Source organism: Phocoena sinus, chromosome 3 (genome assembly GCF_008692025.1).
Source record: "Phocoena sinus isolate mPhoSin1 chromosome 3, mPhoSin1.pri, whole genome shotgun sequence".
In the NCBI taxonomy this organism is placed as follows: Eukaryota; Metazoa; Chordata; class Mammalia; order Artiodactyla; family Phocoenidae; genus Phocoena; species Phocoena sinus.
Window position 1 is genome coordinate 66,710,294 of NC_045765.1, and position 14,092 is coordinate 66,724,385.

At 36.9% G+C, this 14,092-nt stretch overlaps 1 protein-coding gene across 7 annotated transcripts in view; it reads right to left on the reverse strand.

Moving 5' to 3' along the window:
• Positions 1-1,396: 1,396 nt before the first annotated feature.
• Positions 1,397-14,092, reverse strand: part of PRRC1 (proline rich coiled-coil 1) — a 43,992-nt gene continuing 31,296 nt past the window's right edge. For all 7 annotated transcript variants that reach the window (XM_032627645.1, XM_032627640.1, XM_032627641.1 and 4 more), the window contains one exon: positions 1,397-4,912. In XM_032627645.1, coding sequence (XP_032483536.1) covers positions 4,703-4,912 — 210 coding nt within the window. In that variant the 3' untranslated portion in view covers positions 1,397-4,702. The remainder of the gene's footprint in view (positions 4,913-14,092) is intronic.

Below are 14,092 nucleotides of genomic sequence, written 5' to 3' on the forward strand. Positions count from 1 at the left end.
ACAATAATGACATCTCTGGCTTTTATCCTAAAAATACTAGAAGGTAAACCTAGTTTATGGTTTCTCAATTTTGGGAGTTAGAATAACCAGTTATCACAAATATATTTTCATACCAGCAGCAAAGCCAAAGCAGCCCTCTCAAACTAAAATGAAAAGTAAGGCATAAAATAGTTTCCCTTAAACATAATATTGTAAAATTAAAAGTATACTAGGGCAAAGTCCTCATGCCACTATTTGAATTCAGTTAAATTCAAAAAATAATAAGTGATTTACCCATAACTTCCTGAAGCAAATATTCAGGACGTTTTGGAAGAGAATGGTTTACCAAGTTACACATTCCATTTGACTTCTATCTCTGTAACTTGTTTGCTGGGATGATCCTGGATAAGCAGCTTAATCTGATTTGGTTATGTCATCTATAAAAATAAGTGCCTACTCCATTGCCTAACTAACAATAGGTACTTATCACATAAATGTTAGCTTCTCTTCCCTTTCTTACTGCTTTAAATCCTTAAAATGAGGTCACTTTATGGATAGTTCCAAAGATTTCCTTCATCCTTAAATTTTTTAATTTCCTTATAATGACCTTTGCCAATTTTGTTTCTGTTGCCATTTTTTCCCCTCTTCCAGTTAATTCTGAAACAAAGTATAAATTTAACAGGGCTTTTCCTGGGCCCTAAACCGCATTTTTCTTGTCTATTGAAAACTATTAATAGTTTGTCTTTTGGCAAGTAAATCCCCAAATCAATATCCTACTGTCTTTTGGCATGTATCCCTTCCCCCACCAAAACAAAAGAGAAATCCCTCGTCTGGAGATCATAGGCTCAGAATAGCAAAGAGTAATGAGTAAATTTTTTTTTTTTTTTTTTTACAAGAAAAGATACTCCTGCAGGTCAAGGGTAAATTAAACTCCCCACTGGAGAGGTTTCCTTATGAACACAGGCCTTAACTTCCTGCCTATTACTGCCAATGTATCCTCTCCCCCAAATATTCTGAGTTCTTTAACCTTGAAGTTAAACTCTGGTACACAGTCGACCCTTGAACAACACGGGTTTGCACTGTGCAGGTCCACTTATACACAGACTGTTTTTCAATAAATAAGCAGAACAGTATTACATAATCAGTGGTTCGATGATCTCTGATGTGGAATTATGGATATGGAGGGCTAACTGTAAAGTTGTACGTGGACTTGAGACTGTACAGAGGGTCAGCTCCCCTAAACCCTCATTGTTCAAGGGTCAACTGTATTTGAATGTTATAGTTCCACTTGAAAGATGGTGTTTGAAGCTGCTATTACATAATTCTTGGCATCCAGTAGCCAGTTGAGACAAAAAGGAATATGGGTCCTTCTAATATAATATGAATATGATTAGCATTAAAAAAAAATCACTTGGGATATAAGTCGAGGTATTTTTTATTTATGACATATGTACATACGTACAAAATTGGCTTTCCAATACATCATCCTGCATAGTATCTTAAAAAACAATACCATGTTCTGGGAGTAAAAATCTAAGTTTCTTAATTTATGTATAACCTAACATCTTTTAGAACACAGAATATTACCAATTTGGCTTCACAGAACACAAACTCCTGTTTAGAATTTTTTCTAGCCAAGGAACAAAATAAATTCAACAACATCTTAAATTAACTTAGCTGACCCTGAGTATATTACTAATTTGCATAACTTGAATTAATGTATATAATACACTTTCATCTGTACTGTTATCTACTTATATTTATCATACTACCATTTTGTCTATATCCATTCATCTCAATTTTCTACCTCATTAATCCTTGAGAGAAAGAACAAAGAATGGGGAAGTAATAATAGGAGATTCAGAGGAGAAAACTACAGGTATTAGCTCAAACTTTTCCACCCAGAAGTCTGGGGCCCAGCTCTAAGTCCAGGGTTACCTGATAAACTTAATAACAAGACGATATTGATCTGAATAATCTGAGTACCTTCTGTCAATTGAGGCTGATGTAAAATTACTCTTCCTGCATTTCTTCCTGTTCTCTTTCACAACACTTAATTAAAAAGTATACAAACTGAGCTTCCCTGGTGGTGCAGTGGTTGAGAGTCCGCCTGCTGATGCAGGGGACACGGGTTCGTGCCCCGGTCTGGGAGGATCCCACGTGCTGCGGAGCGGCTGGGCCCGTGGGCCATGGCCGCTGAGGCTTGCGCATCCGGAGCCTGTGCTCCGCAACGGGAGAGGCCACAGAGGTGAGGGGCCCGCGTACCGCCAAAAAAAAAAAAAAAAAAGTATACAACTTATCAAATTCAGTAAGTAGTTCTGGGAGCACTTCAAAAGAAAAGAAAACACAAACGTGACCAAGATACTAGTGGCAAAGAACTGTGTTAAAGACAGGTTGTCCCAAGATGCTTGAGGGTAAAACTCCCCAGCTCAACGCTCTCAAAAAATGCTAGTGCAAGAATTATAAGGAAACAAGCAAGAAAAGAACAGGGCAGCTGGATGATTGGTGAAGGGAGCCGTGGCCTTAGGTTGATGACCAGCATATCTCATGCCAAAATACCAACAGTAAAAGACCTCCTGGCTCACGCTGCCCTGGTGTGTGAGAGGTAATGAGTTACTTTTCTTGCCCCTTGTACAAGAGGGAAATCCAAGAATGAAAAAGTAAACAAGAGGCTGGGAAAGTTGACTGTGGAGTCAGTCACGCACTGATGCCTTTCAAAGATAACTCTGGGCCAAAGAAGGAATAAGGGGCCAGAACGAGATCATGTATTTATCTTTTCCATCTGCCCTTCCCTAGTCCTCACCCACTCACAGAGAGCAGAGGGTGCAAATTACCTGGTGCAGGGAAATCATCTGCACCCAAACCACAGAATAACTCTGTCATTGCTGTTTGGGGATTCGAAGAAAACTGTCCTCTAATGGGATGTCAATGTTAATGATTCTACGAAAACCACCCTCAAAAACATAAACTAAGATATTTGAGACTTCGTAAAATAAAAAGAAAATTTTATCTTTAGGATCTGTAAAATTTCCCTATAATAGGGAAAAAAAGCAGAAATACGAACTATGGACATATGTTCCTTCATTCCTAACAGTGATGTGTCATCAGGCCAGTGCCATGATAAAGGGTAGCTTTTTAAAATAAAGGATGAAAACAAATGGTAGAGAAAGGCTTCTCTTATTCACGAAAGACGGAGAAAACATGAGACGAAGTGTTCCATAAATACCAATAAAGAGGGAATATAAGTATTCCTGTGTCCCTATTATGCTATAGCAACCGGCTACATCTCTCTTCTTTCTCTCATTACTTTTAATGACACAGAAGACTGAATGACAACTATATAGTGCATAGAAATTAACACATAACACAGATGGAAAATTAGTAATCTTCTCATCCTCAGGTAAAAAAAATAGAAATCAAACAAGTACTTGAAATATTAATACAAAGCAAACATGACATGCAATGACAGCACAGGATGACAGCTTCAATACCTTAAAAGATTTTATAAGATTGTGCTGATTCTTTTACATCTAAAGAACTATATAGAAGAGTAAATAAAAATTAAATTACGCTTATATAAGAAACTATCTTCAAAAAGTTATTTGAACTTTCATATATAGAGTTCAAAAGTATATGATGAACTATTTTTGATTTGTATAATTCCCAAAATGGTAAAATATATTATCTGGGGGAAAAAGAAGCTTTCATTAAATACAAACATAATGGACTAAATAAACCAGGTTCACTATAAAATAGTTTCTTGGAAAACTTCCCATAAAAAGGCAGAATGGCACGAAGTTAGAAAAGCTGTGTTTAAGGCAAACTAAATAAGTAACCTTAAAGTAAGTCATATGATCCCATAGACAACAAAGTAATTTCCTCTCAAAAATTTCTCTATTACAGTTGGAGAAAGGAATTAAAGCAGAAATAATGGCTGTTGTCAGAGTTACCTGGAAGCACTGAATACCATTATGCAAAAAAACCCAAATGCTTCTAATTTAAATATGCTTGACTCATTTGCCCATTAGTTGTCATAGAGCAATGAAAAAAAAAATGCATTATCCCAGTGTTCATCGTACAGTATGAATGTGAAATGCTGAAACATTAAAAAAAAAAAGAATTTTTCAGGCTATGTGTATAACATGATAACCAAAAAGAAAATGATCGATTCTGTTATTCTGGCCTATGTTAAAAATAGGCATAGACAAGTGCACCATCTCCCTACAAGTAGGTGTCTTAGAGTCTCTTGTTGAGCACATGGCTTAGCATCAGACCTGTGATCACATGGACACACGAAAAGCTTCCAAGACGGACAGGGAAGAGATTAATCATGAATTAAAAGAAACAACGCTTTTAAACAGTGTTCGGTAAACATGTTCTTTAGTCAATTATTTCTTAAAAAAAAAAATAATCAAGTACATATCATTAAGTTAAATATCTTAGCACATGAATTTGCACCTTATAAATCTGGTGTATCAAACTGTCCTATAAAAATATTCATATATTTTTTGAAAACTATGGTACGTGCAATTATATAATCAGAAAAAGGATCTGTTTCTTTTCATCTACTGGAATGACACCATGCCTTTCTAAGAAAAAAACTGCAGCCTACAGGAAAATGATCAAAACAGCTAGACTGACTGAAGTTGTCCAGTTTAAGGGACTGTCTCTTCTCCACCAGCAGTTCAAAGTTAGCAAGTGTCAGTATCCCAGGCCAGCCTTCTCACATGGTCCCGGGGGACAGGCGCTGTTTATACATGCCTGCTACTGCTTTGGCTGCACTGTAGATCATCTGCCGACGAGACATGCCAGTGAAAGTCATATGCCAATCAGTCCGGCTGACATTGAGTAAGCTCTTCTCCAGGACTTCGCCCACTGTCACCAAAAGGCCCGACCACCTCAGACTGTAGTCCTGGGGAGTTAGACTTTGAGCCTAAGGAAAAAAGAAATCGATATTTTAATACATTAAAAAACATCACTGGAAGTAGTTATGTCATAAGTGACATTTCAAAGTCTCTCAGGTTACTTCTCATAGAGATTATGACAGACCCTGAGAAACACGGCTATGCTGCCAAATGTATGAAGTTACAAGGCTACAAAAAAAACACAAAACAATATTGCACACATGGACGTGATTTACAATGTCCACACTAAGCTCATTTTGTTGTTTAAATACAATCTAAGTCTTAAAGCTAATGACTCTATCTAACAGAGCTCAGTGTCAGAGGGCCTAAGTGTCAGTTCTATATTCAGTGTCACTTTAGGTTAATAAGATTAGTGCTAAAATAGAAATGTTACTTTTATCTTTTTACAGTAATAAAATTCCTTACAATTACAAGAAAGAGAGATAATACTGCATATTAAGGCTTCAACCCTATCAGAAAAGAATTGTTAAATTAATCTGCAGAAGAGTATTCCTGGAAACTTCATTTATGTGTGAATAAGTTAGTACCAATATATATCAAATAACATCCAGTCCAGAAGAGAGCATCAACCACTGTTACATCACTTGTACTTGACCCAGCCTACATCTGCTCCGTGGCAATCATTTATTCACCTACACAGGAATGAAAAAATAAACTCACTGCCTGATATCCAATGATATAGTTTTTTGGCTTTAGGGTGGTAAGTAGAGTCCAGAGGAGTATATCCATATGTAGAAAGGATCCATGCAGTGATTCCCAAATGTGCTATATATTACAATCGCCTGAGATGCATTTTTTTTTTTTTTTTTTTAACAAAACCACTTTTCATGCTCCACCTAAGACCAATGAATTGGAAACTCACAGATGGTTCCAAGAGAAAGAGCACAATACTTATAAAATAGTTTCTGAGAAATTTTGCTGGGGAGCCTGCTCTGTCTTCCCTTCCACAGGGTACACTGCACTATCAGTATTCTATCTTTTAAAGAGAGACAGTAGATAAACCACTGTGTTTCTCAAATGCGATGTGCACATGAAGCATCTGGGGAGCTTCTACAGTTGCAGATCCTAATTCCATAGCCTTAGGTTAGGGCCCAAGAGTACTTTTTTTTTAAGACTAAATGGGCAATGCACAAATCCTTTTTTTCCAGTTTTGAGATAAAACTGACATATATCACTATTTAAGTTTAAGATGTACACCACAATGGTTTCACTTACATTTATTGCGAAATGATTACCATGATAATGACCCCATATTCAGATACAATAAAAAGAAGCAAAAAAAGAAAAAAACCTTTTTTCTTTATGACAAGACCTCTTAAGATCTACTCTCAACAACTTTCATATAGCATACAATAGTGTTAACTACAGTCACCATCCTATACATCATATCCTCAGTACTTATTTCTCCCGTAACTGGAAGTCTGTACCTTATGACCACCTTTCTCCTACCACCCTTCCTCAAGCGTGCATTTTTAACAAGTTCCCAGGTGATGATTATGATGCTAGGCCTAGGATCATACTTTTGAGGATCAAAATACTTGACATTATCAGCTAACATCTAGAAACTGGGTTTTTAATTGGGGGAGGAGGGATCATTTATATTTGTTCAACCAGCATAAACTGTATAAAAATTTTTCCTGATTTTCACTAATATATTGATATATGCTGATTATAATCCCCTTAAGGGCTGATTTCTAGTCTCTTAAATTCTCTTAAAGAATTTCAACTACAAGGGAACATAGAATTGAACATCTTGCAGTGGATAAAACAAGAAACAGCATAGAACTGAAGAGCAAGGACAAGAGGAAGGAATCTCAATACCTATACTTTTGTATCTCAACTTTGTACCTTGTGAAAGAAATGAAATGACAGCAGAAATGGCAAAACAAAAAGCAAACGACACTCTTTGAATACCACTGTTCACAGTTAACCACATTAAGAGCCTGTGTGTACTTTTCCAGGCCTTTTTGTCCTATTCATTTATATACATTTTAAAGTATATATGGGTATATGTGTGTGTATATATATGGATACTACATGCAGTTTATTTTCACTTAGCAATGTCATAGAAGAATTTGAATATTAGTATATATAGTTTTATTAGTATATATACTTTTGATGCTTTGTTCCTTGAGCATAATGTCTGTTTCTTTCCAATATATATTTTTAAAAACAGAATAAAAATTGTCCTTGCAGTGATCAGACATCTAGCAAGAGTCACCAACGTTTTCTGAAAAGGGTCACGTAGTAAATATCTTAGGCTTTGTGGGCCAGACAGTCTCTATAGCAACTACTCAATTCTCCTGCTATAGCAAAAAAGCAGCTATAAACAGTATGTAAACAAACGGGCCCAAGTATGTTCTTTACAAAAAAAAACTTCTTTACAAAAACAGGGGTCAGGCCAGATTTAGCTGTAAGACTTTTTTTTTTTTTTTTTCTTGTGCTAGTCCCTGATTTCAAGCAATGTAAGAATGACAGTGACAGAAGCAGCCTTACAATTACAAAGTTCCTAATGTTTTACCATTAGATCTGATTTTTGCTTTGACTTTCCAGTATACACATACCCTTCTAATCCTAATTAGCTAAGAGTTATTAGCACGGTTGTAATTTCTTTTTTTTTCTTTTTAATTTTTATCGGAGTGTAATTGATTTACAACATTGTGTTAGTTTCAGGTGTACAGTGAAGTGAATCAGTTATACATGTATCCACTCTTTTTTAGATTCCTTTCCATTATAGGCCATTAGAGAGTACTGAATAGAGTTCCCTGTGGTATACAGTAGGTTCTTATTTTAGTTATCTATTTCATATATAGTAGTGTTTATATGTCAATCCCAATCTCCCAATTTATCCCTTCCCCCCTACCCCCCCTTGGTAACTGTAAGTTTGTTTTCTACATCTGTGACTGTTTCTGTTGTAAATATGTTCCTTTGTACCCTTTTTGTATATTCCACATACAAGCTATATTATATGATATTTTTCTTTCTCTGTCTTACTTAGTATGACAATCTCTAGGTCCATCCATGTTGCTGCAAATGGCATTATTTTGATCTTTTTTATGGCTGCATAATATTCCATTGTATACATGTACCACATCTTCTTTATCCATTCATCTATCAGTGGACATTTAGATTGCTTCCATGTCCTGGCTATTATAAATAGTGCTGCAATGAACATTGAGGTGCATGTATCTTTTCAAATTATGGTTTGCTTCCGGATATATGCCCAAGAGTGGATTGCTGGATCATATATTAGCTCTATTTTTAGTTTTTTAAGGAACCTCAACATTATTCTCCATGTGGCTGTACTAATTTACATTCCCACCAACAGTGTAGGAGGGTTTCCTTTTCTCCACACCCTCTCCAGCATTTATTATTTGCAGTCTTTTTGATGATGGCCATTCTGACTGGTGTGAGGTGGAACCTCACTGTAGTTTTGATTTGCATTTCTCTAATGATTAATGATGTTGGGCATCTTTTCATGTGCTTTTTAGCCATCTGTATGTCTTCTTTGTAGAAATGTCTATTTGGGTCTTCTGCCCATTTTTTTTGATTGGGTTTTTTTTTTTTTATATTGAGCTGCATGAGCTGTCTGTATATTTTGGAGATTAATCCTTTGTCGGCTGCTTCATTTGCAAATACCTTCTCGCATTCTGAGGGCTGTCTATTCATTTTGTTTATGGTTTCCTTTGCTGTGCAAAAGCTTTTAAGTTTAATTAGGTCCCATTTGTTTATTTTTGATTTTATTTCCATTACTCTAAGAGGTGGATTGAAAAAGATCTTGCTGTGATTTATGTCAAAGAGTGTTCTGCCTGTTTTCCTCTAAGAGTTTTATAGTATACGGTCTTACATTTAGGTCTTTAATCCATTTTGAGTTTATTTTTGTGTATGGTGTTAGAGAATGTTCTAATTTCATTCTTTTACATGTAGCTGTCCAGTTTTCCCAGCACCACTTACTGAAGAAACTGTCTTCTCCATTGTATATCCTTGCCGCCTTTGGCATAGATTAGTTGACCATAGGTGCATGGCTTTATCTCTGGGCTTTCTATCCTGTTCCATTGATCTATATTTCTGTTTTTGTGCCAGTACCATACTGTCTTGATTACTGTAGCTTTGTAATATAGTCTGAAGTCAGACAGCCTGATTCCTCCAGCTCCATTTTTCTTTCTCGAGATTGCTTTGGCTATTTGGGGTCTTTTGTGTTTCCACACAAATTGTAAAATTTTTTGTTCTAATTCTGTGAAAAATGCCATTGGTAATTTGATAGGGATTGCATTAAATCTATAGATTGCTTTGGGTAGTATAGTCATTTTCACAATATTGATTCTTCCAATCCAAGAACATGGTATATCTCTCCACCTGTTCGTGTAATCTTTGATTTCTTTCATCAGTATCTTACAGTTTTCTGAGTACACGTCTTTTACCTCATTAGGTAGGTTTATTCCTAGGTATTTTATTCTTTTTGATGCGATGGTAAATGGGGTTGTTTCCTTAATTTCTCTTTCTGACCTTTCATTGTTAGTGTATAGGAATACAAGAGATTCCTGTGTATTAATTTTGTATCCTGCATCTTTACCAAATTCTTTGATTAGCTCTAATAGTTTTCTGGTAGCATCTTTAGGATTTTGTATGTATAGTATCATGTCATCTGCAAACAGTGACAGTTTTACTTCTTCTCTTCCAATTTGGATTCCTTTTATTTCTTTTACTTCTCTGATTGCCGTGGCTAGGACTTCCAAAACTATGTTGAATAACAGTTGTGAGAATGGACATCCTTGTCTTGTTCCTGATCTTAGAGGAAATGCTTTCAGTTTTTCACCGTTGAGAATGATGTTTGCTGTGGGTTTGTCGTATATGGCCTTTATTATGTTGAGGTAGGTTCCCTCTATGCCCACTTTCTGGAGTTTTTATCATAAGCAGGTGTTGAATTTTGTCAAAAGCTTTTTCTGCATCTATTGAGATGATCATATGGTTTTTATTCTTCAGCTTGTTAATGTGATGTATCACACTGATTTGTGGAAACTGAAAAAACCTTGCATCCCTGGATAAATCCCACTTGATCATGGTGTATAATCCTTTTAATGTGTTGTTTGATTCTGTTTCCTAGTATTTTGTTTAGGATATTTGTGTCTATGTTCATCACTGATATCAGCCTGTAATTTTCTTTTTTTTGTGATAACTTTGTCTGGTTTTGGTAGCAGGGTGATGGTGGCCTTGTAGAATGAGCTTAGGAGTGTTCTTTCCTCTGCAATTTTTTGGAAGAGTTTCAGAAGGGTAGGTGTCAACCATTCTCTGAATGTTTGATAGAATTCACCTGTGAAGCCATCTGGTCCTGGCCTTTTGTTTGCTGTTAGATTTTTAATCACAGTTTCAACTTCAGTACTTGTGAGTCATATTTTCTATTTCTTCCTGGTTCCGTTTTGGAAGGCTATACCTTTCTTATCTGTCCATTTTTTCTAGGTTGTCCATTTTATTGGCATATAGTTGCTTGTAGTAGTCTCTTATGATCCTTTGTATTTCTGTAGCATCTGTTGTAACCTCTTTTTCATTTCTAATTTTATTGATTTGCACCCTCCCCTTTTTTTCTTGATGAGTCTGGCTAAAGATTTATCAATTTTGTTTATCTTTTCAAAGAACCAGCTTTTAGTTTCATTGATCTTTTCTATTTTTTTCTTCATCTCTATTTTATTGGGTTGGCCAAAAAGTTCTTTCAGTTTTAAGTAAAAATAAAAGACACAGTTTTTCATTTTCACCAAGAATTTTATTGAACACTGTATTTACTAACCGAATGAACTTTTTGGCCAACCCAATACTTATTTTTGCTCTGATCTTTATGATTTATTTCCTTTTGCTAATTTAGGGGTTTTTTTTTTTTTTTTTTTGGTCCTCCTTCTCTAGTTGCCCAACAAGGTGGAAATTTTTAAAAGTTATGAAGACATAGGTGAATAAAGTAAATTTTGATTGGGATGAAACAGAGGAAACAGGAGATTCACAGAACTTATCCCAGCAGGGTGGAAATCTTCAGATGGCCATTAAGAAACAGGATGAATAAAACAGACACAGGTGGGATTAAAACAGAGGTTTTAACACAGCACTACCAAAGGTTGAGTGGGACTCCCTGCTGGTTCCCCAACATTGAAGGGCCCCAAATAAGTCTGCTCTATTTATCCTAGTTAGGAGAAAATTTAAAAGTCTGAAGGTAGAAATGACAATGAGAAATTTAAGCAGCAATCAATTGGGGCAGTGACTAGGCAGATTAATCAAGATAAAGACTGACAAATGGGCCAAAACCCCTTGGTTCAATCCCTAGCTGGGGACCCAAAGACTTTTGTACAAGAGTGAGTAAAATGGTCAGGAGTGGAGAAGAGAAGTTTCCCTTGAGCTGTGTTACCAAAGTCCACTAGTGAAGGCCTGATGTGTGCTACAATTAGACTGAAAGAAAGTAAAAATATAATGGTTGATAGGATTATGAAAGTTGACACTTCCCCTACCTAGTATTACAAAACCAAAACCCATTGATGAAGTCTCAATGGGGGCTACAGTGAGGAGCATAAGCGATGATGGAATTACAGTATAAGTTTGTAGGAGACTTGGTGTGTTTGAACTGGTTTCATGTGAAGTGACGGTGTTTTTTTTCACCTGATTATATTTTGGGGATGGACACTGTATCTCACTGGGGAACGTTTCCCTTATCTAGTATTGTAAAACAGAAGGGATGGAAAGCCATCCTTCAAGCATTATTAACTGGACATGCTCTATGGAACCAGTAAGTTGTCTGAGCCTGCAGTGTGGAATAGAAGTTGGAGTGCTGGTAGGGACAAAACTCTCTGTGCCACAGCCCTATGTGGAACGTAGACTGAGGCTTATGGCAAAAATCTGTGAGTGCCTCCCAGCAATGACTACTTGAACTTCAAACTACAGAATTTCCATTTGAGGGGTGTTTACTACCTAGCCACTGGACATTATTAATTGAAGCTACTCATATGACTAAAGGACATAAAATGATACTGAAATGTGAAATACCCAAAACGTCTGGGATGATGGAGAAACACCCTAATAGGGATGGCAGTGCCTGGAAGAGTTCCACCATAATGGAAACGGTTTATACAGGAACATGCTGTCTGGGGAATACAGGGAGGAGACTAACAAGCTCGGTGTCTCTTTTCCTCTAGGACAGATTTTGGAGTCACCCGAGAAGCGGCCGGGACCGACTGCCATGTAGACAGTGCCCTATGAACAGCTCTTAACTGACCAACCAAGAGCTTCTTCGTTTATGGGTAGCAGTTCCAAGGTGGATGGATAACATACTATTTGGAAGTCCACTGCTCTGACTGAGGAAGGTAAAAACAAATCAGACAGGCAAGGCTGAACTGCATGCTGTTTTCCCAGCAGTGATGAAAGAATTGAACAGTGATATAATCTCCTATCTTCTGGTTTTTACTGAGTCATGGGCAGTGGTCAATGGCCTGGCCATATGGTCAGGCAGGAGGGCAATGGAAACCTGGCCTATTAAAAGGATGCCCATATGGGACACACAATCCTGTGGAAATCACTGTGGGAACTGGAGGGATGCATTAAACTAGAACATGCTGATGCCCATCAGAAGAACTCCTTTCCAGGCTTGGAAGGTGAATGGAATCAACAATCAGATATCCCGCTGCTCTCAAGACGGCCACCTGGGTCCATGAAGTGAGTGAATATGGGGTTAGTGCAGCAATGCAGAGATGGGCTGAATCTAGACCCATTCTTCTTGTACACTCTGAGTCACAAAATGCCAATAAAAACTGTTCTGTCGACCAGCAAAAAAGACAGAGACTGCAGATGGCTATGTGGCAGATTTCCTGTTAGGAAGGCCCTGAACATAGCAAGTTAGTTGGTAGCCCTGGGGGACTACAAACGGTTCTTTACAGGTAGAGACAGTGGTAGAGGCAAATGCTCAGTTACAGTTTCTGGTTCAGCAATCTATTTTGTTGTTGTTGTTGCTTTTAACACCTTTATTGTAACTATGTTTTTAATCTTTGTTACAACTCCTAAGGGCCTATAGGGCAAGATGTGCCTTCACTCCATCTGAAAAAATGGGGCTAACAGTGATTGCTGCTATATGGGCTGGTGGTAAAGACAGCCCACCTGTTCTGCACCTATGTAACCTTAACTTATCTGAATAGAAGTGGATGAGGGGGAGGCACCTGCTAGCCTAGTATTGCTGTCTGTAATCTAGACCAGCACAGTTGCTAAACCTAATGTCCCTTCCAAAGGTGGAGAAGTTTGGATATGAACAGAGAAAGGGAAAAAAGGAAAAAAAAAAAAAAGGCTCAGAGCAAGAGATGATACCATCTCTTAGCTCTATTATACTACATGCCTGAAAGGGTGAAGCCATATACTGTATCTCTGACACCCCTCCTGCTGTTTTTTTAAATTGAAGTATAGTTGGTTTACAATGTTGGGTTAGTTTCAGGTATACAGCAAAATGATTCATTTATACATATGTATGTACAGATCTATTCTTTTTCGGATTCTTTTTCATTACAGACTACTACGAGATATTGAATACTGTATAGCACAGGAAACTGTAAGTCCTTGTTATCTACTTTTTATATAGTAGTGTGTATTTGTTAAGCCCAAACTCCTGATTTATCTCCTTGCCCCACGCTGCCACTATCCCCTTTGGTAACCAAAAGTTTGCTTTCTATGTCTCTGAGTCTATTTTCTAAATAAGTTCATTTGTACCTTTTTTTTTTTTTTTTTTACATATAAGTGATATGTATTTGTCTTTCTCTGTCTGACTTACATAGTATGATAATCTCTAGGTCCATCCATGTTGCTGCAAAATGACATTATTTCATTCTTTTTAATGGCTGAGCAATATTCCATTGTATATATGTACACCACATCTTCTTTATCCAGTCATCTGTTGATGAACATATAGGTTGATTCCATGTCTTGGCAATTGTAAATAGTGCTGCTGTGAACATAGGGGTGTAGTATCTTTTCAAATTAGAGTTTTTGCCTCTTCTAGGTATATGCCCACGAGTTGGATTGCAGGATCATATGATAGCTCTATTTTTAGTTTTTTTATGGACCCTCTATACTGTTCTCCATACATTCCCACCAACAGTGCAGGAGGATTCCCTTTTCTCCACACCCTCTCCAGCATTTATTATTTGTATACTTCTTGATGATGGCCATTCTGA